At 38.4% G+C, this 24,434-nt stretch overlaps 1 protein-coding gene across 4 annotated transcripts in view; it reads right to left on the bottom strand.

The window, feature by feature from the left end:
• LPIN1 (lipin 1) overlaps nt 1-24,434 on the bottom strand; it is an 83,375-nt gene that overhangs the window by 15,754 nt on the left and 43,187 nt on the right. For 3 of the 4 annotated variants that reach the window (XM_082303446.1, XM_082303448.1, XM_082303449.1), the window contains 14 exons: nt 22,771-22,971; nt 21,854-21,949; nt 20,301-20,638; nt 19,824-19,943; nt 18,637-18,744; nt 14,130-14,259; nt 12,535-12,841; nt 11,004-11,097; nt 9,497-9,684; nt 8,457-8,550; nt 5,993-6,062; nt 3,733-3,825; nt 2,297-2,370; nt 127-271 (listed from right to left, as the gene is read on the bottom strand). In XM_082303446.1, the coding sequence (XP_082159572.1) occupies nt 127-271; nt 2,297-2,370; nt 3,733-3,825; nt 5,993-6,062; nt 8,457-8,550; nt 9,497-9,684; nt 11,004-11,097; nt 12,535-12,841; nt 14,130-14,259; nt 18,637-18,744; nt 19,824-19,943; nt 20,301-20,638; nt 21,854-21,949; nt 22,771-22,971 (2,058 nt within the window). The remainder of the gene's footprint in view (nt 1-126; nt 272-2,296; nt 2,371-3,732; nt 3,826-5,992; nt 6,063-8,456; nt 8,551-9,496; nt 9,685-11,003; nt 11,098-12,534; nt 12,842-14,129; nt 14,260-18,636; nt 18,745-19,823; nt 19,944-20,300; nt 20,639-21,853; nt 21,950-22,770; nt 22,972-24,434) is intronic. The other variant, XM_082303447.1, reaches the window with a different exon arrangement.

Raw genomic sequence — 24,434 nt, 5'->3', positions numbered from 1 at the left:
AAATAAAATTAGATAGAATTAAATGCAAGACATAAGAGCTAATTAAGCTTTGAAGCCTGAATAACAGTAAAGGTTCATGTTGTAGGAGACATGACATTTCAGGACAAGAATGTAAAATTAACTCACAAGCTGGTCAGAAGTGAGCCGAAGCGATTTTTTGTAACTGATTCCAGACAATAATGAGAGATGACTGGAGCTGGCTTGTAATGACCCGAGGTTTTGTTTGGCAGCTCTAGGGTCTTCATCGCTTGAAGAAGATTCATCTTTTATTCTGGAACATTGCACACACAGAAAATGATGTTATCATGTCAGTAAATGCATCTCAGTATCCATTAAAAAATGCATTAACAGTGAGTCACCAAATAAGTCATTGATTCTCTGCTACCAAGTACGGCCTCACAGGAGGTCATTCACAACATGAGTTTTAATATGTCAGTGAAGTACCAAACTTCCATTCATATTTTCCCCATTATTCAAATTTGGATTGTTACAGGCAAGTGAATGGCTATAACAATAGTTTTCCATCACTTAAATTTAATGAATATAAATTAATGTACTACATTAAGTCAAAAATTTCATATGGCAAAAAAATAATCTAATACATTATAGTATTAGATACTATAACTACAAAAAAAAATCCACTGTTCACAGAAGAAGAAAGCACTTGTTATGCTGGCTTTCTCTTTCCGTCTTCTCTCCTCCCCCAAAGAAATTAAAAATTAATTTTAAAAAAATGAAGGTTATAGAAATTTTATTATACAAAATAACTCCTTTTTTTTCAATGAGCAACTTCAGATAACTGGATTATTCTTTTCCAGGATTTGCAGAATTACCCTGTTCAGAATACAATTATGAAAAGTCATAAAACCTGAGCTCCCTCACAATATTCTGTTTAAATACACATCGGTATAATTACTTTTGTTCTGCTACAACCATTTTTTTGAGAAACTTATTAAGGGTATTCTTCCTCAGAAAGAAAGTTTTCCTACAGTAAAAAAATCTATCACTGTAGGTGTAAGCTAAAATACTCTTTCAGATCCTACAAATCTCATCTTTAAAAAAAAAAATCAGTATTTGGCCTTTTATTTCACTCACACCTGGATGTTGTTTGCTGTTAGGAAGTCTTGACCCAGTATCAAGGTACTGCATTGTCATGACTAGTAACATTTAAAAGCCTATCTTATCCTTTGTGACATCTGATCTCAAAAGCTTTACTCAGCATCCCACTTGTCACATTTTACTTGCAAACAATAAATTTTTAATGAGAGATTTCTAAGGACAGTTAAAATTTAAACAAAGAACACCTATTTCAGAATCTAGTCTGCTTGAAGCCTTAATCCCACTTTAAATCTTATCTTTAAACAACCGTGTAAGAAACAGACCTACATGTCACTTGTCATCCTTTGAAAGAAAATCAGCCTTTCCAATTTACTCTGTAGTTCTCAATCTCAGAGAGGCAATGGAGACAACAACTAATCTCCTACTGAATGAGGAATCCTCCTTCCAGCACATTTGCCTGGGCTGCAATTGCTAACCACCAGAAAGAACAACAGCTTTTTGTTTCAGAATGGTGACCCCTAAACCTCAATGAGCATAAAGCATATTTGAATCTGGCCTTTTTCAGCTGTAAATGCAGCCAGCACAAACAAGATGTCTTTCCATTCAGATCTGCATGCACAGAAAAGACGTAAGGTAGGAGAGCTGTCCCTGGCTAACTCATCCCTCCAAACACGCTAAAGCTCATCTTATGGAACCCTCCCAGGTGAGATTCTGGCTGTACAGTATGATTCATTAGGAGCACAGGAAGGAAGAGACTTCTGCTATCCTCGAAAGAAGTAACAGAAAATCATTACTATTACCTGTAAACAACACTCTGGAAAGTCCCTTAACTTTCCAAAATATAATTAATTTGTCAGGCCATAAATCTAAGTAAATCAAAAATTTTAGCAACTGGGATCTGACAGCACCTTGCGTTCATCTATGACGTTCCCTTAAAAACTCCAGAGAAATACATAAAGCTTTCGAGAACTGCTCCAATTACAGTTGTTCCCAAGGGGCTGGAATGCATGTCCCAGAGCTGCCAGCCAAACCACAGAAATGCCAGAGTGCACTCACAAGGCCTGCAGCCCCCCCCATGGGTACAGCCCTTCTATCCACACTTACGTGGTGCAATGAGTAACAAATTTAAAGTATTTCACTGATACAGTATTTCTCTGTTCAAATAGATAAGGTAACTTGCTTTCATTTTTAAGTTGTAACTCTTGTTTATTTCAGGTACAGATGATTTTGGGGGTACCTGTTTGCCCTGCTCATCTGTGAAGAGTCTTCTGTAAGTCCACTCTCACTCATACCTTGCTCTGGCTTTGTTTCCTGTAAAAATACAAGTATGAGTAGCTGTGCATCTCCTGTTGAGCAGAAAGCAAGTGATTTTAGAAAAAATATCTGAAAATCAAATTCTGCCTTGTACAGACTCGGTAAAAATCAACAGCATGTTTGTTTCCTTTGCTTGTAGGCAAAGTAAAGCCCTTAAAGAATAAAGGCAGTACAAAGACCTAAAAATTGCAACTATTAAACTCAGAAGAATAATTAAGATTTAGTTTTGCAGGGAGGAAGTAGAGAAATACCAGGTTTAACATCTAATACTGTTGAAGTTTTGGGATCAACTCCATAGCTACTCAGTTCATACACCTCAAACAGATAGATTTCACCTGAGAAAGCAAAATATGACTTTGGAGGAGGAAAAAAAAAAACCCACAAATTACCTCTTACAGAATCATTAAAATTTTTAATCCAGCAAAACTTTCCCAACTGCTCTTATCTTGAGTAGATGCTGAACACTATCAAAGTCATTCCACAAGATCTTTAAAAAGTGAATAGTTCTACTTTAAATAGCTCCATTTAAAGTTGCCACAGCTCAAGAGATAACCAAATACTTCCAGAGAAAATTCTAAAAACTTTAAACAACTATAAAACCAAAATCTCATGCTCTGAAACCCATACCCACAGATAAGTAAAATGGCTATTTAATGCTAGGCTAAAGAAGTTCTTGACTGAGGCACAACCATAAAATTGTATTAGAAGTAATTTTCTCCCCTCAAGTACTAATGCTACAGTAATATAAATTAATATGAAGAGGTTTTACTAGCCAACTTTAAAGATTAAATATGTCTAGACAGGAGATCAATATTTCACGTAAAGCTTTGTTTTTTTCAGTTTTCTAATGTTCATCCGTGACTTTAAGATTGTTATCACAAAATTTTAATGCTCTGAAAAGAGACTCAAAAAGACTTTCAAGCCAATATATATAGTCAGTTTTCCATCTTAGGTTTTGCTGAGTTTTACAGCTCACACTACTCATAAATAAGTCTGCTCTTCAACCATCAAAAGAAAGATGCAGAAAGGTAGGTAATCTGTGTGAAAACTCTAAATTAGTGGCACAACTCTTTGATTCTAGGTTCCCAAACAGAGATTTAATACATTAGATACTACTGCCTCAGATTTGTGTAATGAAACTAAATGCAAAATCAAAACTCTTCAGGCAAACATTTCAGGTAGGGTCTGATCCAAAGCCTTCTGAAGTCAAAACAAATCAGGCTTCAGACAGTGTTTAATGTGTATATCCTCAGCCAAACCAAATACCAAGTTACTCTCTGAAGTAAAGGTCTGAGGGGTGAATATGCAGATATCCTTCCCACTGCAACCAGAAGGAAACTGCTTGCTTCTTAAACTTACCTCTTTGATAGTGCTGTTCCTTCCTCGCCATGAAAACCACCACCTTCCACCTTTTCTGGGCATCTTGTCCCTCATTATAGATTCCACAGTTGCCTGTGATAAATGGATGGTAACATAAAAAAGGCCCAAAATAAAGGACAACCTGACATATGTAAATGAAAAAGTGCCAAACGCACAATTTTAACTGATAATAAATAGAATAAAAGTAAACATACTGTCTGTGGACCATAAATTCTACTAAAGCAAAATCTAATGTTATCCAGAGCTGCTCTGAAGTAACTTAAGCATGAATACTTATGGTATTTTTAAAAGGAAAATGAAAAAGAAATCAAATCAAAGAAGAAAAGAAGCATAAAAAGGTATTAGTATAATGCCTAGAATGGAGAACCTACTGTTTCTAAGTTATTTAGTACAAATTATATGTAAAAAAAAAAAAATCATTTCCTGAAGAAGGCATCATGCAAAACAGTAACAAACTGACATGCAAGAGAGTTATTCACAAAGTTCATATTTAATCACCAGCTTAGGTAAAAAGCAAAGCAGTTACTAGCTTTTATGAGTTTATGAATTATGAGTTTATGAATCATGGTAAGAATTTGACAAAAATGTTAGAATTGTTTCTTTTATAAACCTTTTCTACTTTTCATTGGTTCTACACACTAGACACCAGTAGAAAAGTTTCTTTCAATATCCATAATGACTGGAGCCTTATGCATTGTAACAAGGGGAGCTGAATTCTTTCACTCAGAGAGAAGCAACAGATGAAACTGGAAAACACTATGGTAAAAGCAGCCACAGGGTTTGGTATGGCCAAACCACAGGTTTTGATATGCCCTGGAACAGCTTGGCCACTGTATTTCTGAGATGATAGCTTCCACTGCAAGTAAGGCCACCAAAAGAAATCTGTGATGTTGATAAGTGATTTAAAAAAATTAAAAAAAAAAAACCTAAGAACTCTCAGCAATTAAGAGTGGGCTGTGTTCAGATAACGTGTGGAACAATGGACCCCTTTTCTCAGTTTTTCAATGGGTTTTCTTTTCGCTATATTATCTAAAGTATATGAGGAAAGAAAAGAAATTCCTTTTACCCATCTTAGGCAAAACCCAAGACATTTGGGGCTTGGGCTTTGAAGTGTTTAATTTAAAATGCAGTTACATTATTTTTATTGCCACTGAAGACCCAATAGGCACCTATCAAGGTCTGAATCACATTGTGTAAGCACCCAACAAATACAGAGTAGGATAACTATGTACCTTCGGTGGGTATTTGAGTTCCATGGGATGAATCCCACTTTTTATGATTACTAGAATATTTGCAGTAATGCACAAAACAGCTGGCTCTGTGACATCTTTTAAATTCAAGCCATGTTTACCAGATACTTGGGATTTTTAGGTTCCATTTATTTTATACAGGGATGGTACCATGCAGCTGCACATGACTGGATATATAGGTAATGTGGCATTAAGAAAGAAATACTGGCAGAAAGTATTTTGGGCTTTTAAGAAATTTTTAGTCCACAGTGATGGCGACAGAGATAGCATCTGAATTCACAAGAACAATCCCAAAGATATGTGAAGTGCTGAAAATGGCAGAAGGAATGTTTAGGTTTCAAAATTTATTAAATCCATGGCTAACCAGGACACAAAATAGTCAGTGGTGACACTACTTGTTTATATACATTTATAGTATTTCTGTCATGAGCATCTACGTGGCACCAGGTCACGTGGAATTGAGCTAACTTCTTCAACAAACTTCTATAAGCCAACACACACAGTTGTCACACAGTCACAGCTATCTGGCACTATCTACATAGGTTATGAACAACCAACTAAGAAACAAAAAGCTAGCAAGCTGCAGGCCTTCCTCATCCAGTAGTTAAAGCTTATTCACTTAAGTTATTTGTATTTATTAAATAATGTATGCTGTATACATATAAAATGGAAAGCAAACACCAAGTACTCAGCTACAGCAAACACAAACATGGGTCAATATAATTTATGTTTACAACCCATATTAATGAAGTAAAAAAGAAGTTTTCCTTCTTCAAAATAGTTGTAATAACTTTAGCCTGGCAAACAAACACGATTCACAGACTAAACTTAGTCCTTGTTTAGGCCATAATGTAAGAGAGAGAAATGTTTATGTGAAGGTTGATTTTACTGATGTGCAGATTCTCTTGCACAACCACCCACTTCCCTCCCTTAATCAATGGCATAATTTCAAAACTCCTCCTCTTGCCAGCCTTCATGTTCAATCTCACCTTTGGCAAAGGTTTCTGGAATGCCTGCATTGCCAGCAGAAGGGGTCCAGCTGTCGTCCAGTTGTAGTACCTGGGCATGCAAGAGAAACAATTACTGCATTCTGTAATCCCAAGGTCCCAATTCACAATCTACCTGGTATTTACCACCTGGCAGGTTAAAGCCACGAAGCACAGGTCAAACTCTGGCCTGCACAAGTAATAACAGACCCATCTTATTCCACAGTATGTTCACAGGTATTTACCACATGTATTTTTCAGGGTATGCAAGAGAAGCTCAGCCTTGAGTAGAAAGAGTATTTGTCACACATTACTCAAGTCATCATAGAATCACAGAATGGTTTGGGTTGGAAGGGACCTTAAAGATCATCTCATTCCAACTCACCTGCCTTGGGCAGGGACACCTTCCACTAGATCATGCTGCCCAGGTCCCCATCCAACCTGGCCTTAAGTACTTCCAGGGATGGCACATCCACCACTTCTCTGGACAATCTGTTCCAGTAACTCACCATCCTTACAGTAATAAAGAATTTCTCCTAACATCTAATCTAAACCTCTCCTCTTTTAGTCTAAAGCTGTCCCCCTGTATCCTATCACTATTACTATATAAGAAGTTGCTCTCCCTCTTTTTTCTAAGTCCCCTTTAAATACTAAAGAGCTGCAGTGAACTCTCCCCAGAGCCTTCTCTTTTCCAGGCTGAACCTCAACTCCCTCAGTCTGTCTTCATAGGACAGGCGCTCCATTCCTTTGGTCACCTTTATGTCCCTCCTCTGGACTTGCTCCAACAGGCCCACGTCCTCCCTGTGCTGGGGACCCCAGAGCTGGATGCAGCACTGCACGTGGGGTCTCAGCAGAGCAGAAGGGCAGAATCACCTTCCTCGACCTGCCCATGCTGCTTTGGATGCAGCCCAGGACACGTTCAGCTTTCTGGGCTGCAAAAACACACTTGGCTCATGTCCAGATTTTTATTCACCAGAACCCCAAGTGCTTCTCTGCAGGGCTGTTCTCAGTGAGTTCATCTCCCAGCCTGTACTCATATCTGGGATTGCCCCACACCAGCTGCAGCACCTTGCATTTTAATTTGTTGAATTTCATGAGTTTCTCATGGGCCCTAATCTCAAGTTTGTCCAGGTCCCTCTGGCTAGTATCACTTCATTCTGTTGACCCCACTGCACCACTCAGCTTTGTGTCATCTGCAAAAGTGCTGAGGGTGCACTCGGTCCCACTGTCTGTGTCACTGATAAAGATATTAAAGAGCACCAGCCCCAAGACAGAGGGCTCAGGGACACCACTGATCACTAGCCTCCATCTGGACAAAGCTGTTGACTGCAACTCTCTGGCTGCATCCATCCAGCCAAAGTCCTTATTGTATTCCACTTTATCACAGCACAAGCCACATTTTTTACAAGCTTTTTCAGTGTTTTTCCATCAAGGAACTACATAAAACTTAGGGGCCATAGTCTGTAGCATGTCAAGCTCCTACTATTATGCATTAAACTTGGCTCAACTCTTGTTACAGACAGTAGGACAATTACAGTATCCATTGCCAAGGGAAGCTGAAGCTCACACAACATTAAGAGAATATGACATTAAGAACCTCACTAAGATCTCCTCTCTTCCCAATGCATTCAGTAGACAGATAAATACATCAGATTCAGAGAGCTGTGTCAGGGAAGCAGTGAGTGACTCACCTCAGACCACAGAGAGGGTCAGGTATGAGGCTGCAGCATACACAATACAAACTATCACCTGGTACATCAGCCTCGCTCGCAGGAGCCATGTCTATGACTAAGGGTAGCCAAACCTCTAAGCACAGCACAAAGTCATGATCTCTTCTCTAACACTGTTTGCCAGGTGCAAGGAGCTCTCAAGTTAAAGAATCCCCAAAAATCTGCATCTGGCATAGCCTACAGCACTGCCCTGCTGCCAGCAATATAAACATACAAAATAATGTCTTAGCCTTGAAGAAATGGAAACCTCATACACGGTGGTGAAGTTTAACAAGTCTTGAAAATCAATGCCTCCACAGAGGCGTATTAGCAAAAATATTCAGTATATACAAAAAAACTGCTTTTACTGAGTGATTAGAAGCAGACTGACACATCCTGTAAATATTAATTATTCAATCTGGCTCCAGGCAAGCCTTAGCAAGTTCACATCATATTTCATTTTTACTCTGTCAACTGAATGTGAATACTATTAGCATTTAATAGCAGTTTCTTGAAAGTCAAACTGCGTCAGTTAGCTGTAATAGGTCATCTGAAACTGCTCTTCACTTTCTTCAAAGGAGGAAAGGTAACCAGAAGGACCTGAATTCACTAGGGAGTTGACTCTTTCTGGATGAATCCAAGCTATGAACATTCAAAACCTGATTTTTAGCTACAGTTATACTGATGTAATGCACTGAAGTGACACAGAAGTGTCTTGCTGTTGCAACAGTATTTTTTTTTTTCTGAAATATACTTACTTATTTCCAATCTTAACCACAAGGTTAGGGTCATCAATGATTGCAGGATTGTCCACAAACTGCTGATATGTTACTGCATGTTCTAAGAATTCTTCTGTGGGGGGAAAAAGTTACACTTGTAAAGCATGCATTTATGGATGCCTGGGATGGGCTGACCTAAACCTCTTAGCACCTCTTGGACACATTTGTTTCACCTTCATTGTGAGGGTGTTGAGAGTTAACTACAATATGGAAGCAAATTGTTCAGAGATTCACAATCTCAGAAGATGATGAGGGTTTCTTTGTTTGCTTCTGGGTGTCTTTCCTTTCAAAATACAACCGAAAGTGAAAGCTCAGGGATGGAACTGTGAGGGAGGAAATCTCCTTTTAGAAAAGTTATGTAAATTTACAAGTGATTCAGGTGACAGTATGACTCAAATAATTCACAGGATATATGAAATGTTTTAATAAGTAGCTTCTGAGCATCAGTCAGTGTAGCATCAGGCTCATATGATTTTACGATGCCACATTACTGCAGAAAATGCAAGTCTTAACACATTTATTTTCACATTATGCCACTGGAAGTTTAAGGTACAGAGTATTGTGACTTTTCTAAAAGTTACACAAGAAACTGGAGGTAGGGCAGAAATCAGGTTAAACTTTTCAACTCCCTCTCCTCATGTCCCCATTTATGGACCACCTTTTTCATTCCTGACTCCAACAGCTGTGAATTTCCTAGCTTTATACTGTACTAAGTGGCAAAAGTATCATTAACGTGACTGTGATAAAAACACAGCACTATCAGGAAGTAAAAGTACCAATAAAATACTTACAAATTTTTCACATATAGCATATTGTTCAAATGCGTTAAAAATCCTAAGTCCTATGTGAGTCTACTATTCTAAGCATGAAAAGTTCTAGGAAGTTTATCATTACATGGCCAGTATTTATCTTCTCAACACAATGCTGAGCACAGCCACAGGAGGGCTCTGCAGCCTCAGGCTGGGAAGCTCAAACCCAGCTGCCAGCACACGTCTGCAATTCACAGAGCCATCCTGTACCTTTGGTTATCTCTTTGTTCTCAGTAAGGCCTCCGCAGAGAGAAATGGCAATGGAGGGCAAATCCCGAATTCCATCCGAGGTGCTTTCAGCTCCACTGTCAACACCTGAGCTCCCGACAGACTGCGGGGAGTGGCTGGCTGGCCACGGCCCCAAGTCAGTCGTGTTCCTGCTTTGGGCATTATCCCCACTGGAAAAGAAAATTCAGGAATTCAGTCTTCACATATCCATTCCCAAATTCACTCCCTTCAACAAGCACTGTTTACATCTGACACATGCTTAGAGAAAAACAAAATTTAAAAAATTTCAATTTTACAGCAAAACAAAACAAAGTAACATAGGGCCTTCATGTGCCCTCAAATATTAGATTGCTTCTACTTACTTGCCTAATATAGGCATGTATAATTATAGCTTCACTTATTTACAAGAGCGAGGAAAATAAGACAATAAACTGTATAATCTTAGTAGACAAAATAATGGTACAGTAAGCAGAATTTATACTAGTAGAACTATTCCTACAAAGGAACAAGAGTAAGCATATTAGTTTATTATTTATATTAACTAAACTGACAGATAAACCCAAAAAAATGATGTGTATGTTTGTGTATTTATGTGTCATTTATATATAGATAAAACACTCTCCATGTAAACTACTAGGCTTAAAATTTTAAGAAACAATAGATCATTATACCCACTTAAAATCTGATGAGATCATTATTACAAAGTGTAAGCTCATCAAACTCTGCTTTCCACTCCGGATTTATATGAATGCATTTGAGAAAGAAATTTTCAATCCAACATCTTCCCCATATAACTAACTCTTCTCAGTTTTATTGAAATGTTAATATTACAACAGCTGAGTTTAAGCAAGCAAAAAAAGAAAAATAAAGTACACAAGCTGCTTTAGTTGTTGCTCAATGACTTTCATCAAGTGACTAGAGTATATGTCGAAAGAGAACTATAAATGTTGCAAGAGACTCTAATAAAGATCAGAACAAGTTGGAAATTGCATGTTCAGGGTGCAGTATTTTCATACATAACTCTGTCATGCATCTTCCAAAAACTATTTTCTGGTATTCATATTTATAGGTGATCAACCACAGTAAAGCAACATCAGAGCAATAATTTTCTGCTAATACTGTTAACAGTAAGATATGTTCTTTATAGTAATAAGGACATGGGGATAAATATATCCCAAGGCCAACTGCTCCCCCAGGACATGTGAGTAACACTCACAAACATCAGTGTATATCACATAACCATTCACAATCGATATATATGCTTAATTGACCAAAACAGAAAACCAGCTGCAAGCACTCTTCTCATGCCCAAATGCAGTTCCAAAAGTTCTAATGTTCCTCTCTACAGATTGTTACTTTCCTTCTGCCTTCATCTCTGCTTGAACCCTGAAAGAGACATCTTATCTGGTTGGCAATGAAGAGTTTGATCTAAATATGGAAGGTGATAAGAGCTCTTTAAAAAATAAAAATATAAGAAAAGAACTTATACTTTTTGGGGAAATAAAGTGCAGCAACTTCTGGATCCATGTCAGTGAGGTCATCTAAATAGACACCATCAGCACCAAGATGCCGGCTCCGTTTGTCTGTAAGGCACAGAAAAAATAAGCCTATTAATTAATACTATTTAATTATTAACTAATTAATATTAATTAATATTAATCCAGAGGTGTTATTACTGTTTAGCTATTCATTTTAAGATTGAGAAACCAGACAAGTTATAACCATTTCTGAACCGTATTTGTACAAAATGAGACTGCCAAAAATTTCAAAACAAGTTTCATATCTACATTGTTCAAACTATGAATTAACAAAATGGGACAGCAGAGGACTAGTTTTGAAACAGGCTAAAGACTCCGTATCCCAGACAAAATCACTGGGAATCAGAAGGCAGTGGCCACCACCAGAAAACAGCAAAGGGAAAACCCTAAGCACTTGCATAGGCCTATTATCACAGCATGGCAGTCAGAGCATTTAATCTTTGAGAACTAATCTTCCATCCCTCCTTGAAAAGGGGAAATAACAGACTAAAATATCGTCACTAACACACTATAACTGGCTCGTTATGGAGACAACTCACTTTTAAGCACATACACCTGATGTGCTGTGTGTGCAGATGCACCACCGTAGGGGACAACACACCCCTTCTAGGCCTGTCACTAGGACCAACATAGAGCCACTGCTGCACTGTTGTTGCCAGTTCACCTAGACAAGTAACCACTGTACAGCCAAAACCTAATTTGGAATTCATTCTCAAACCACAGCTTCTCACTGTCCCGATTTCCAACACCAAGCACCACAAAAGCAACCAGAAAATCTATACAAGGACTGAATAGTAAGCAGAGAAACACATCATTTTTTGTTTTCAAAGACAGTAGAATGCATGGGGAAGAGGCTAAGAAACTTGTATATTTACTGATTAAAAAGCAGCTGCACAAGCTAGGCTTATGTAGAGTTACATAATTATGGAATAATCAGTGCTGTAAAACAGAACATTTGTAATCAAATAAATTTCATGTGAAGACCGTAACACTTGTTCACTTGTTATAAAATGTACACACAGAACGAAAAAGCACGTAAAACAAAATCACCTTATTTTATGGCAAATCTGTTCCTTGTGCAAAAGACATATTACAATTTTGCACTAGAGCAGAGAGTTTCCACAATTACCAGCAACACATCACTCAGGTGAACCAGCAGACCTACAGTCTGCTTATACAAAAAAGTGAAATCCCTGAATCCGTCAAATGTGAACAAGATTGGAATAAGTTTTGTAGTCTTGCTCATATGCACAGAACTGCCAAAAACTTCTAACCAAGCAGAATCTTCTATCTAATACATATCTCATGTGAACAGCTTGACGCACAACTCAGGTTTTGAGGGCTCATTCCAAAGCTTATTCCTTTCCTGATCTGAAAGCACCTTCAGGGCATGGATTAATTTATACAGCAATAAGATGCTTTATCACCATGAAATCTGAAGACAAAATCATACATATAAAAGTGCAGGATCAAGAGCTTTACCTTTCTTTCTGGTAGGGGAATCTGTCTTGCCAGTCGGTTGGGCTGAGCAAGCTGCAGCTTGTTTTATTTCTTCGTTTGCAGGCAATGGGGGTTCAGCTGCTCCTGGCAGCTCTGTCTCTGGTTTATTTGCCTCAGCTGGTAAGGGCTCACTTTCATCAGCAATTGCTGCATCTGCTTGTCCAAGGGCAGGCAGAGGAGACCCTGTGTTAAACTCCTCTACAGGAGAACTCTGGATGACCCGAAAGTGAGTGCTTTCAGGATTTACATCTGCCAGGCTGGGTTCCTTTGCTTTGAGCAGAACACTGGCCTGTGAGGAAAATTAAACAGATTACAGAAAAGCTCTTAAAAAATCCAACAGCCAGTTTAACCTGTTCTGTTTACTCCAGTGAGATCAGATTGCCAAGATGACCAACTACAGCAGAAAGTCACTACTAACTGAGAAACTACAATATGGAAAAGACATCTCTGCTGTGTGTTTGTGCAAAATTCATTTGCATCTTGGGACCAGGAAAGATTTGTTCTGCAATGTGCTCTACAGTCTTCATTTTCATTCACCTGAACATGCCACCTCCCGCTCTGCCTTCCTCTCTTCCTGTGAAAATCCTGGCTTTCCATCAGAAGATAAACCTGACAAACAATAGAAGGTAGCACACTGGAGTCCTTGCACAGTCAAGATGCTCTCAGGCTCCAGGACATTGTCTAATCCCCAGATTTAGAATTTAAGTCTTTCTGAACAAGATGCCCACTACCCTGGCCTGCAAAGCAGAATTTTTTCTTCTTTATAATGCATGTGAGTCCATCTCTCCTGCAGTCCTTTCTGCAGAGAAGCCAGCCTTCAGCAGGAGGTGCCAAACTCTGCACCATCCCAGCCCCCACAGTTGCAGTATTCCACTGAAACCTGACCTCTATTTCTCATACCCTGGTGCATGTGTAAACCCTAAGCCTCCTCTTTCCTGTGTGAATGCTGTGACTCTACAGAGCTATCACGAGGAGCCAGCCAGCACCTGACCAGCCTGCAGTGTGGGCAGCTGCCCACAGTTTCTGTGCAGCACTGGAGACAATGCTGCACAGATCCCACACCTAACTGGGACAAATGGCTCCAGGAGCAGACAGGCATCAAGCCAGTCCTCTCAGCCAAGAGAACAGCACATCTGCACATCCAGAGATCAGAACTGCAGGTGACTCTGGATGCTCTTGTACTCAAGCAGCCCATTTTAATTTCTGTGAATCAGACTGGTAACACCAAGCACCTGATTTCCATTTAAGACCATTTATGAATTTCAGTGATTTACCAAAGGACATTGGGTTTGATTTTTTTCTGGTTTTTAAGCTTCCAACAGTCTACAAGATTAGTCTACAAGACTAGTAGGCACTTCTTCGTTTTCTGTGTATCATCAGTGTTGAGAATATCCATGCCATAAGGTATTTTCCTATACCTCCTACAGAGCAAGATTCAATTCTCTTACATAAAACACTGTAATTCTGTGTAAAATCAGGATCCATTTCCTCTTCACCAGTCTGCAGCAGACTAAGCACATGGGCCCTATTAAAGCACAATAGATGCGAGCAGGAATTAAAGAACTTATGTTGGATACCTTTGCAGCCTGGGGTAGCTCTCCCCATGCCCAGTGCATGTGGGGATTATCCTTCAGTCCACTTCTGTCTGTAGGTTTACTGACTAATTCTGAGTCACTTTGAGGAGTAGGAGGACGTGAATCTGAAGGGCTAAAGAAAAACAAAAAAAAAATGTTACAAAAGTAACCACAGCACACTAAGTACTTTTCAAACTGATGTCCACCAATACAAAGGATTGAAGACTGAAATAGTCAAGAGCCAACTAAAAGTATGAAAACATAGAAAAATGGTTTAAACAGTTCAGGGTCCTCTTACACTGGCATTCAGAGGTCTCATCCCTTTTTCAGTAAGTGATGTCAGAGAAGGAGGATTTCAGAAGCTGAAAGATATGGAACAAGAACACTGGACCTGAACATTTCAGGAGGATTTTTGGTTTTCTGCATGGAAAAAAGAATGGGGATGGTACCAACAGCAGCAGATGAACAGATGTTAGTATTGTTATAATGTATGCGAAGTGCAGAAATTACTCGCTCACATCAACAAGACACCTTATCCTGACTAAGTTTATAATTTAGTCTGAGGAATCCAGTTGACTCCTTTCTAACTTATTCAGTTGTACCATTGGATGGATGTTTATAAGGAAAACAGCAGGAGCTACACAAAGAATTTGAGCCCTTTCAGTTTAAACGTATTTAACTGTTTGTTTTGATAACTACTTGCTATTAAATATTTAAAAATTAATTAGTAAATTATCAGCCTGTAGCAAATTTTTAATGTGGTGAAGTCAAGAATGTGATGTCAAGTCAGTCGTTAATAAATAATGAATCACTGATTTCAAGGACAGTAGGAAAAAATCAGATTATCTGCTCTGCCTTTCTGTACAACACATGTCACAGTATTTCCCCCAGAACCTCCTCAACAAAGCCTGCATTTTTATCTGAGCCATAACATGTCTTTGTATACTCATCCAATCCTGATTTAAAAACTAAAAGCAACAAAAGAATCCACAACATTCCTAAATCAAAGGTCCAAACTGAGTTACTTTCATTCTCAAAAACAAAAGGCTTCCATCTCATGAGTGCCTAACACAATGAAGTTCAACAAGGCCACGTGCATGGTGCTATGCCTGAGTTGAGGCAATCCCAATACAGGCTGGGCAGAGAATGGACTGAGAGCAGCCCTGGGAAGAATTACTTGAGGGTGTTCATGGATAAAAAGCTGTGAGGGTGGTGAGAAACTGTCACAGGTTGCCCATAGAAGTTGTGGACTCCCCATCCCTGAAGACCAGACTAAACGGGGCTCTAAACAACCTGGTCTAGTGGAAGGTGTCCCTGGCCATAGCAGTGGGGTTGGAACAAGATAATCTTTAAGGCCCCTTCCAATCTAAATCATTCTGTGATTCTACAATCCTATGGAACAGCAAAACTGGTTTGGATATTCAGTTTATTCAGAAAAAAATAAAGAATAAATCAAACATGAAGAATTTATGTAAAGGTAGACTCATAGAATGATTTGAGTTGGAAGGGACCTTAAAGACCATCTAGTCCAATCACCTTGCCATGAGACCAGCTGCTCAAAGCCCCATCCAGCCTGGCCTTGAACACTTTCAGGTATGGGATATCCACAAATTTTCAAGGCAACCTGTTCAGTGCCTCAACACCCCCACAGTGAAGAACTTCTTGACAAAAGTCCAAGCTTTCAGTTCAAAGCCACTACATGCCCTTATGAAAAGTCCCTCTCCCTTTTAGGTACTGGAAGGTGCTATGAAGCCTCTCTTTTTCAATATTCTGCAGAGCCAGCTGATAGGGAATTCACTGATCACATGAAAATAATTACTTCACATTCACATCTGAAATAACAGCAACCTAATTATCTGCATTATTCACTGCTTTCATCTATGCAGTAAGATACACTTTTAATATGGACAAACACTAGGACTTTTTAGATACAGATATTTATGTTACCTAATTAAATTATAAAATTTATAACCCATCTTTTTAGGGCCTACGAATTTCAATTTTTTTATCAGTCCTTAGCGTATAACCTACAATTTGACAGATGAAGGAATCAATACAATGCAATTTTAAAAGTATTTTCAATCTCTAAGGATTCAAGAAATGCTTAGTGGGTTTTTCAGCAACTTCTAAATCTCCCACTGAAAAGTTTGTAGTATTTGCAGTATTTTCCATACTTACAGGACACTGAAACCTTGGAAATCAGGAGCCTAAGCACTTCAGAAAATCTCAGTCAGCAATAATGCCCCTACTGCTGCTTTAAGCCTAAAATATCCAGATTTAAGGAAGCCTTGTCACTTCATGTCTTACTTACCCTGTGCACTATAGACATTTTAACCTCCAAGATACCTACTGTTTACATAGAAAATCTCCAATCTGGCCTTGTTCAGCCCAAGTTCACTTGCTCAGACACCCTGAGAGAACAGAGGTATTGCTTCAGTTTGGGTAGAACCTCTGCATTTTGCAGTTAAGAAAACTGATTTGGGGTGGAGGGGAACCTCATCTTCTCCATAATTTTCCCTGAAAATACTGTTCCCTTGTACACACAGCTGAGTGGGGAAGAGCCTGAGATGCTGCTCAGCACCATGACTTATATTCTCAGAGACACAACAGAAGTACCAGAAATATGGCACTCATATATGTGATGCCTATTAAAGCAGGCAGAGTTCTGCTCTTTGAAGGTTCTTGCTGCAATGGCTGCCCAATGATCTGGGTTTGCCTTGGGCTGAACTATGTCTTGCAATTCTTGTGTCCCTAAGTTATGCACTGACTCAGCCCAGCTGAAATTTCCTTGCCTTGCACAGATTGCTGAGATACTGCAGATCAAACCAGAGCCACCCATCCTGTCAACAGTGCACAAGAAGGAAGGGAAACTTCAGTCATTTAGATCAGCATCTCTGATTCACATCCTATAGATGCTGAATATTTGTGTCACAGTCCTATGTATTCCTTAACAGCTATGATTGCACCTAATCTAATGACAAAGAACAAGGAACTTGGCCTGTAGCTGGCAGTTCTGCAATAACAGACTACAATGATTTTTGCAGCATTTTCCACTGGAAGCAAAGAGATGCCTGAAAAAGGAGTGTGACCTGAGAAAAAGTCCTGTCTTATGTGACAAAAAATACCTGTGAAAAGATAATCAGAAGGAAAGAGGCCTACGTCATGCACATGTCACAGCAATGACTGAGAGCCTCTGACCCTCCTCTCATGTGGCCATAATAGCATGCCTTATTTCACACAGAGGGAAATATATTGCTGAAAGACCCACCAAGCATTTCTTATTTCAACAGCTGCAAACACAGAGTCTCACTCAGACAAGTTGCTACAGCACTTTAGCTGTCTACCTAGTCTGTAAGACAGATGACCTCCAGAGCAAAGTTCATGGAGCCACCTAGAGCACATCCCTGCTCCATCCCAACCTGTGCTCCTGCCCTTCTTTGCCAAGAGAACATGCTAAGGAGAATAGTTTTGAATATCCCAGGATCTCACTTTGACTTAGTGCTGCTACATGGTCAGGTTAAAGAGGGCAGACCCAGAAGATGAGAAAACCTCAAGACTATCAGTTTTGATAGGGCTTTAGGCACTTAGTATGGCAACTATGTTGACATAAGAAATGAGTAACTTAGCCTGATTTATTACTCAAAGCTTTCCCCATTAATGGAGAATTGCAGAGGTCATGGTCTACTACTTTAAATTTTTTAGTGTTGCTGCCACCTCTCTCCACTGACTTAATGGAGTAAAAGAGCGTGACTGCAGAATCTTGAGACTTCTTGAATTTAAGGTAACACAGAAAGTGTCTGTATTCACTTTTAGCTCTGTGGAAAAGAGGAATCCTACACTACAACAAAGGCTTAGTCTCAGTCTCCTAAACCTCAACCAAGATCCCTTATCTACTGTGTCATCTTTACTCTGCAAGGTTTTCCCCCAACACAATCCAACATACAGAAAGTCTTTCCCCCTCCCAAACCATGGAACAGAGGAAAGAAGTTTTCTTTTGGCACTGGGCTCCTCCCATTACAAGATTTGCATTTTTTATTGCTAACTTAATCTCTGAGGTTTTTGTTTTGCTTTTACTTTAGCAACCTATGGAAAAGCAAACAACTCAGGAAAACCATCTGATAAAAATGTCATTAAAATATATACTGATTGTAAAAAGCTATGTGGAAACATCAGTATTTAGAGGAATGAATTCACTAGCTAAGTTCTTACATTTTTGGGTTTTTATCATCTTAATGAACTTGATTTTTAACCCAGGCTCTCATTGCCATGACTTTATATCAGCTACCCTCTTTCAGTGGATGATTCATCAAGATAAAGTTACCTCGACTCAATGCCCACAAAGAAGCAAGCAGAAGAAGTGGTTTCCAATGTCACTTTCAAAGTGTCTGGGTTAGCAATAAGTACAGTTATCAATTCAATGCATTCACATAGACTTAATGTGTTAAAAATGTACTAAAGTGTTAAAAGGATTAAAAAGCAGTCCAGAAAAGAGGGAGGACAACTGTTCTACCTGTCTGGAAGAGAAAAGTGAGAAGATTGTTGAGGACAAGAGTTAGATAGGCCTCTGTCTGCTGGAACAGCGAGGAGAGAGGTTTGCCCTGTACAGTCTATAGCCTTACTGGGCAGAAGAGCATGTTGGGAGAAAGAAAGACAAGGTGTCACTATTCACAAGTGCTAATTAACATAAACTCTTTGTGCATTAGCTACACAAACACTGAATTTACATTGAGAGTTTTCAAAATCCAGGATACTGCAATCAAGAAACAAACAGAACATACAGTTCCAAAAGCCATCGAAAGGGCAGGTCAAGCTTTGCAGGCACTGGAGAACGTTTCTCGAACTCTATTCAAAATATTTCAATTTAGCCCTTGCCCCAAAATAATCTCCTCACAATCCCTTCCTCTGCCCCTCAACTACAGAGGCAGGATATTGAGATTAGACTTCTTAGGACAAGGTCTTGTGAATACTGCTGCACTCCAGCAGCCTGCATAGGGGTGTGGAGCACACGTGCATGACGACACACACACACAGACCTAACTGGAATTATAGTGCAATGCACATTAAGCAAAAAACGTCCCTTTTTGACAGACACAAGAAGGGAGGTCCAAACTGCTTTGTTTTGACATGAAAGGTATACACATGCACACAAACACACATACAGGAAAAATCAAGAAAATTACTGTAAGTGTTCTTTCCACACAGTAAATATTTCATGTCTATATTAAAATGGACATTAAAAGCTCACATTCCTTAAAAAAAAACCAAATCTTTTTTTTATATATCAACTCCAATCTGGCAAATTCTTAAAAGGATTACACTCAAAGTACTGAAGACTTATAGAACTATATTCACTGAAGTCCTTATGGGGGATGTGCATCAGGCATTCAGATTTCACAAAGCATTCATCCTCTCTACAGTATTTATATGCAAACGGTGACAGTAACAGATAAAAATATTCTTCAGAATTTATGGACCTGCATTTGTATGTATGCATTTGCTGCATCAAGGAAAAAGCCAGCTTGATGTTTTGGTACACTATCTTATTGCAAAAATAAAAAGCACTCATCTAATAATGGTCAGTGACCATGTTTGCCATCAAAACCTTTAGTAAGACTTCATATAGCACTGGCATAGAAGACACTACCAGAAAAATTAAAATTAGGGTAGTATCTAGAACGGTACTATCAGAAAAAGTACCTTTGAAGAGGTGACCATTCACCATCTGAATGAGGGTAAGGTGCAGACTGAGAAAGCACAGAAACTGCAGGAGCCTTTATGTCAGATACATCATCAACAAACACATCTGGCACAGGGATCCTAAACAGAGGAAAAGAAGTGACATTTAAAAACCATACTTGATTACTGAATTGTCATATACATCAGATATGTATATGATATGTATTCTCCTGTCGCAGAGAATTAGTATAACCTGAACTAAAAGGAGATAAATGGTATCTGATTCAAACTATCTAGTTCACACCACCACAGAGGGTTCTTCTTACGTTAATGTCATTTTCATGACTTTAATTACTAACATTCCCAAAAGCTTTCTAGTCTAAAGATTTAAAGTAACACCTTCATCAGCCATATGTTCTGACTTAAAAATTACTTCTAGAAGACATGGACTGGAACATTAACCTAGGTTTCCATCACATATCTCAAATCCACTGATACCTTGAATTGTCCGAGGGCTCTTTTTCTTCCTCTGAACTAATCTCTATGGGAAACATGTCTTCATCTTCTGATGTGTCTCCATGTGTGTCTTCTCTTTTTAAGCTGTCTATTTTATGAGTTGACTTCCTCCTCTTCTTCCTTCTTTTTTTCACAGAGCTACAGACTGGAGATGTTTCGGTAGAAGGCTGGGATCCATGGGTTTGGGGCAGGACTTGTGAGGATGCATTGGTGTCCAGGTTTCGTATCCTGTCTATGGAATTCCTCTTCAGCTGGGATTCCATTAAAGCAGTTCCCTCAGACAGAATGGGAGATGTGGAGAGATGATAAGGAATTACCTCCTGAAAAAGAAAAAATTCAAACCATTAAACATGTTAGCTCTTTCACCAGTCATACAACTGGTTCTAAGGCCTATGCACAATTACCAAAATCTAAGTTATTCACTCCTCAGAAAAATAACAAAGATCAGACATCTGGATGTTCATTATGCTCCTATAGCATATGGAAATTTTGCCATAGCTGCATTTCCTTAGACAAACGAGGGACAATACTCTTGATACAGCATCCTCTGAGCATCTAATATTGGCCAGGTTACAGCATAAGTCTCTGTCCACCTGATGTAAGATACAGAGCAGAAACAAAATCTTAGTTTAGAACCTTTAGATTTTGTAAAATACAATTCCCCTTCTCAACACAGATGACAGATAGTAGTCAGATAGGTCAATAGTTTATAATTAGGTCACACAAGCATCCTGCTATTCAATCATATATTTACATCTCTAGGCATTCATGGAAGTATTTCCAGCAGTTTTCAGCCACCAAATAACTGTTATCACACAAAAATTTTAAACATAAAGATATAGAGATGCACATTCACAAAGCTCTCACCTGAAACTAGTACTATCATACTCAACACAGGAATTTGAAAACTCATCCTGCTCTGAACAAAAATTATTGGGGATATCTGAAGAGAAATGCCTGCAAAAATTTTCTGATATTACATTATGTGTAGACTACTCAAAGTTAGTGTAACCATAACTTATTTGGACCAGTATTTAACCACAGCTCAACAGCAGACATTCTCATTTAAATATAGCTCCCCATGAATAATAGTTGTGAGATAATGTTTATAGGGAGCACCAGAATTAATGTGTGCACAGATGTTTACAGAGCACGTGCACTTTTACTGGCAGTCTGGTACATATGTTCAAATTAAAGATTTCTGCAAAAAACAGGTCCCTGGACATTAACCTCTTGCACACAACTTTGGAGCATGTGAACTCTGTACATGCCATTTCTGTTCATGCACTGGCATGCACATGATTTATTTTTTACTTATGTGATTATCTTTAGCTTTTTCAAATCTCAGCAACTCAAAAAAAAAACCCCAAAGTAACAGGACAGCATTAGATTTCTGTAGCAGAAAATTGTCCAGAAACTTTCAAAACTATAAAATAGATAAAATTTTATTTTTCAACAAGATTCCTGAACTCAAAACTGAGTCTAAAGAGCAAGCATGGTATTTTTAATGAATTATAAGTAGTTTTTACTCTTACCTGATCATTATCCATCTCCTGCACAAAAAAGGCCTCCCCATTGTCTCCTAGTTTCATGTGCAAATCTACAGCCTCTCCATTAATTTCTATGTCAACCTGGAAGGAAACAAATATATTCTCATATGAAAAGAAAGTTAGTCCTGCTGCTGGCACTGGGCAAATGCTTCTCAGGGAAGAGTAGGAAACAACTCCATTTTCACTGTAAATTTTTTGGAGACTTGCACAAGTCTACATTTATGTTTTATTTCAGGACACAGTACACCATTGGCACAGTAATATTTTTCAACTTTTACCTATCCTAAATACTGGCATTTCCTTCTGATCTAAGTAAGAACTGAACAATGTCCATGCTGACTTTAGGATCTTTCTGCTGAAAATTCTAGTTGCATTAGAACCTAGACTATATGTAGTTACAAATTACTTCCTAAAATAATCTGTCACACCGGTAACTTCACATCTGGTACACTGTCAGCTCACTCAGCTTGGTTAGATTTATTTCAAGGTACTCACTGTTTTTTCTAGCTTCAATTAACCTCTAGGTTCTATTATCTGAAAATATTACTTCACAAATATCTCCCTTTTTGGAACTACCATCGAACATGTCAAAGAAAGGGGTTTTAATAGAGTCACTAATTAAATTTAGTATAGGCTTAAATTAGCACACTCAAAATTTTGCTTTATTGAATATAAATGTTACAAATGTCATGGCTAGTTTTGTTTTTTATTATAGGCAATGTCTTACAAATTATGCTCTGAACTGCAAGAATCAGTAACAACCATTTTAAATGAAGCTTGTCTTAATTCAGGCTATTTATAAAGGGTGTCTAAAGAAAACCTTGACTAGCAGACCACAGAACATTCAGTAACTTCCATGCTCACAGAAGACAGAACATATAAAAATTGTCAAATTTTCTTACCACTTTCTCCCTGGAACGTAGAACTCCCATTTTCCCGAAGCGAACATGGAAAGGGGAACACTGAAGATTTCCATCTGGCTGACGTACAACAATTATATCTATACATCCTGACAGTGTGGCTGGGTTTAGTCCCTTATAGAGCTCCTTCACAGTTACAAACACTTGCCCTGCTAACTGTCCAACGTAATTCATGGTTTGGACCTGAAACGCAAAAGGTGGAAAAACCTGGATTTTGATCCCTGCTTTGTATTTAAGAGACATTTGAGAGATGAAGAGTCCTGTACTGGGGTATTCTCCTGTTTCACAAATTAACAATTTTACACAAAATTAGGATTTCCCACCTAATTTATTTCCAGCATTTATTTACAGTTTGTAGAGAGCTATTAAAGGACAAAAGGGACCTTGTAAGTCAGGAAATTGTAACAACTTTCAAAAGTGCATTAAAATCAGTTGAATTCAAAACCATTGTCAGACTTTGAGACTCTGAAGCTCATAAATGTCTCCAATTATCTCTGAAGAGAAAAGCATTACTTCCAGAATAACATCTCCTCCTATGACTTATTGTGCCCTCAACACCAGAAATACTTTTCTTGTGTATTTCCATAGGCTTTTAAGGGTAGGGCAAGTGAATAGCTTTAAGCACACCTAATTTTACACCACACTAAAGGCAAAGACTATTTTCCCATCTTACAGGGATTTCTCTCATTAAAAGATTATTATAATGCATTCAGGCAATAGATATGCATTAAGGTTGGACAAGCAACCTTCAATCCAGAGCATTCGACCATTGTTTCCTAATGCAACTTTACTGTTCTTGTTTCAAACACCCTTTTCAAACAGTATCTGCGGTTTTATTAAAAATTACACGTATGTTGATGGTTGAAGTGATTTGCTTTATTTCCCCTGCTCCTGGATTTATTTAGTATTTAGCATTTAGTTTGCTGCTTCCACATTAATAATACATCTCCTGTTTAATATATTTAGTCCCCCAGAAATGACTAACATGCACACTAAGATATGCTTAAAAAGATAAAAAAGTATTTTAATGGATCTCTAAATATGAGTGAATTTAAGCAGATACTTTCCTGAACACTATAGGTTTTAAAGACTTCCAGTGTCTATTGTTTTCACTATTTTTCCAGCACCTCTTGCAGATTCCAAGATAGTAGTTTCATTGAAGTCCTTGTGCACTCAGTATAGAACATAAGACTCACATGCAAGTTCTTTGCTAGGCTGTACTACACCACCTGGACATCAATAAAAGAGACAGTTGCAGGGTAGGCAATGCTGAAACTCCCATTGATGGTGATGAGAACAGAACTGAGCTCAGAGCCTGAGACAGTCACTGCACAGCAGCATCATCTGCTACAACAGAGACTCTTTCAGCTGTGTTCTTTCATAAACAACAAAAAGATGTATGAGATACTGTAAAAATGGCTCAGAATTTTAACTGTGATTTACAGTTATAAACAAAAGACTATTTAAAGAATACCATGAAAACACTACAGTAAAAAAATCGGAAAGTTAGGAAATGCTATAAGGCAGGTTTCTTCCATGCATTGCTGTTCTAATTAATTAACGTTCACCTGTGGTTTTTTTCAAAAGTTCCTCCACATTGTATGGACTGAGGCTTTGCTTTCTCCCCTGTCTCTATTGCAATATAT

The sequence above is a fragment of the Coloeus monedula genome, assembly GCF_965178545.1.
Source record: "Coloeus monedula genome assembly, chromosome: 2".
Taxonomy (NCBI): domain Eukaryota; kingdom Metazoa; phylum Chordata; class Aves; order Passeriformes; family Corvidae; genus Coloeus; species Coloeus monedula.
The sequence above is the reverse complement of the archived record's forward strand: the minus strand, read 5'-3'. Positions and strand labels throughout refer to the sequence as shown.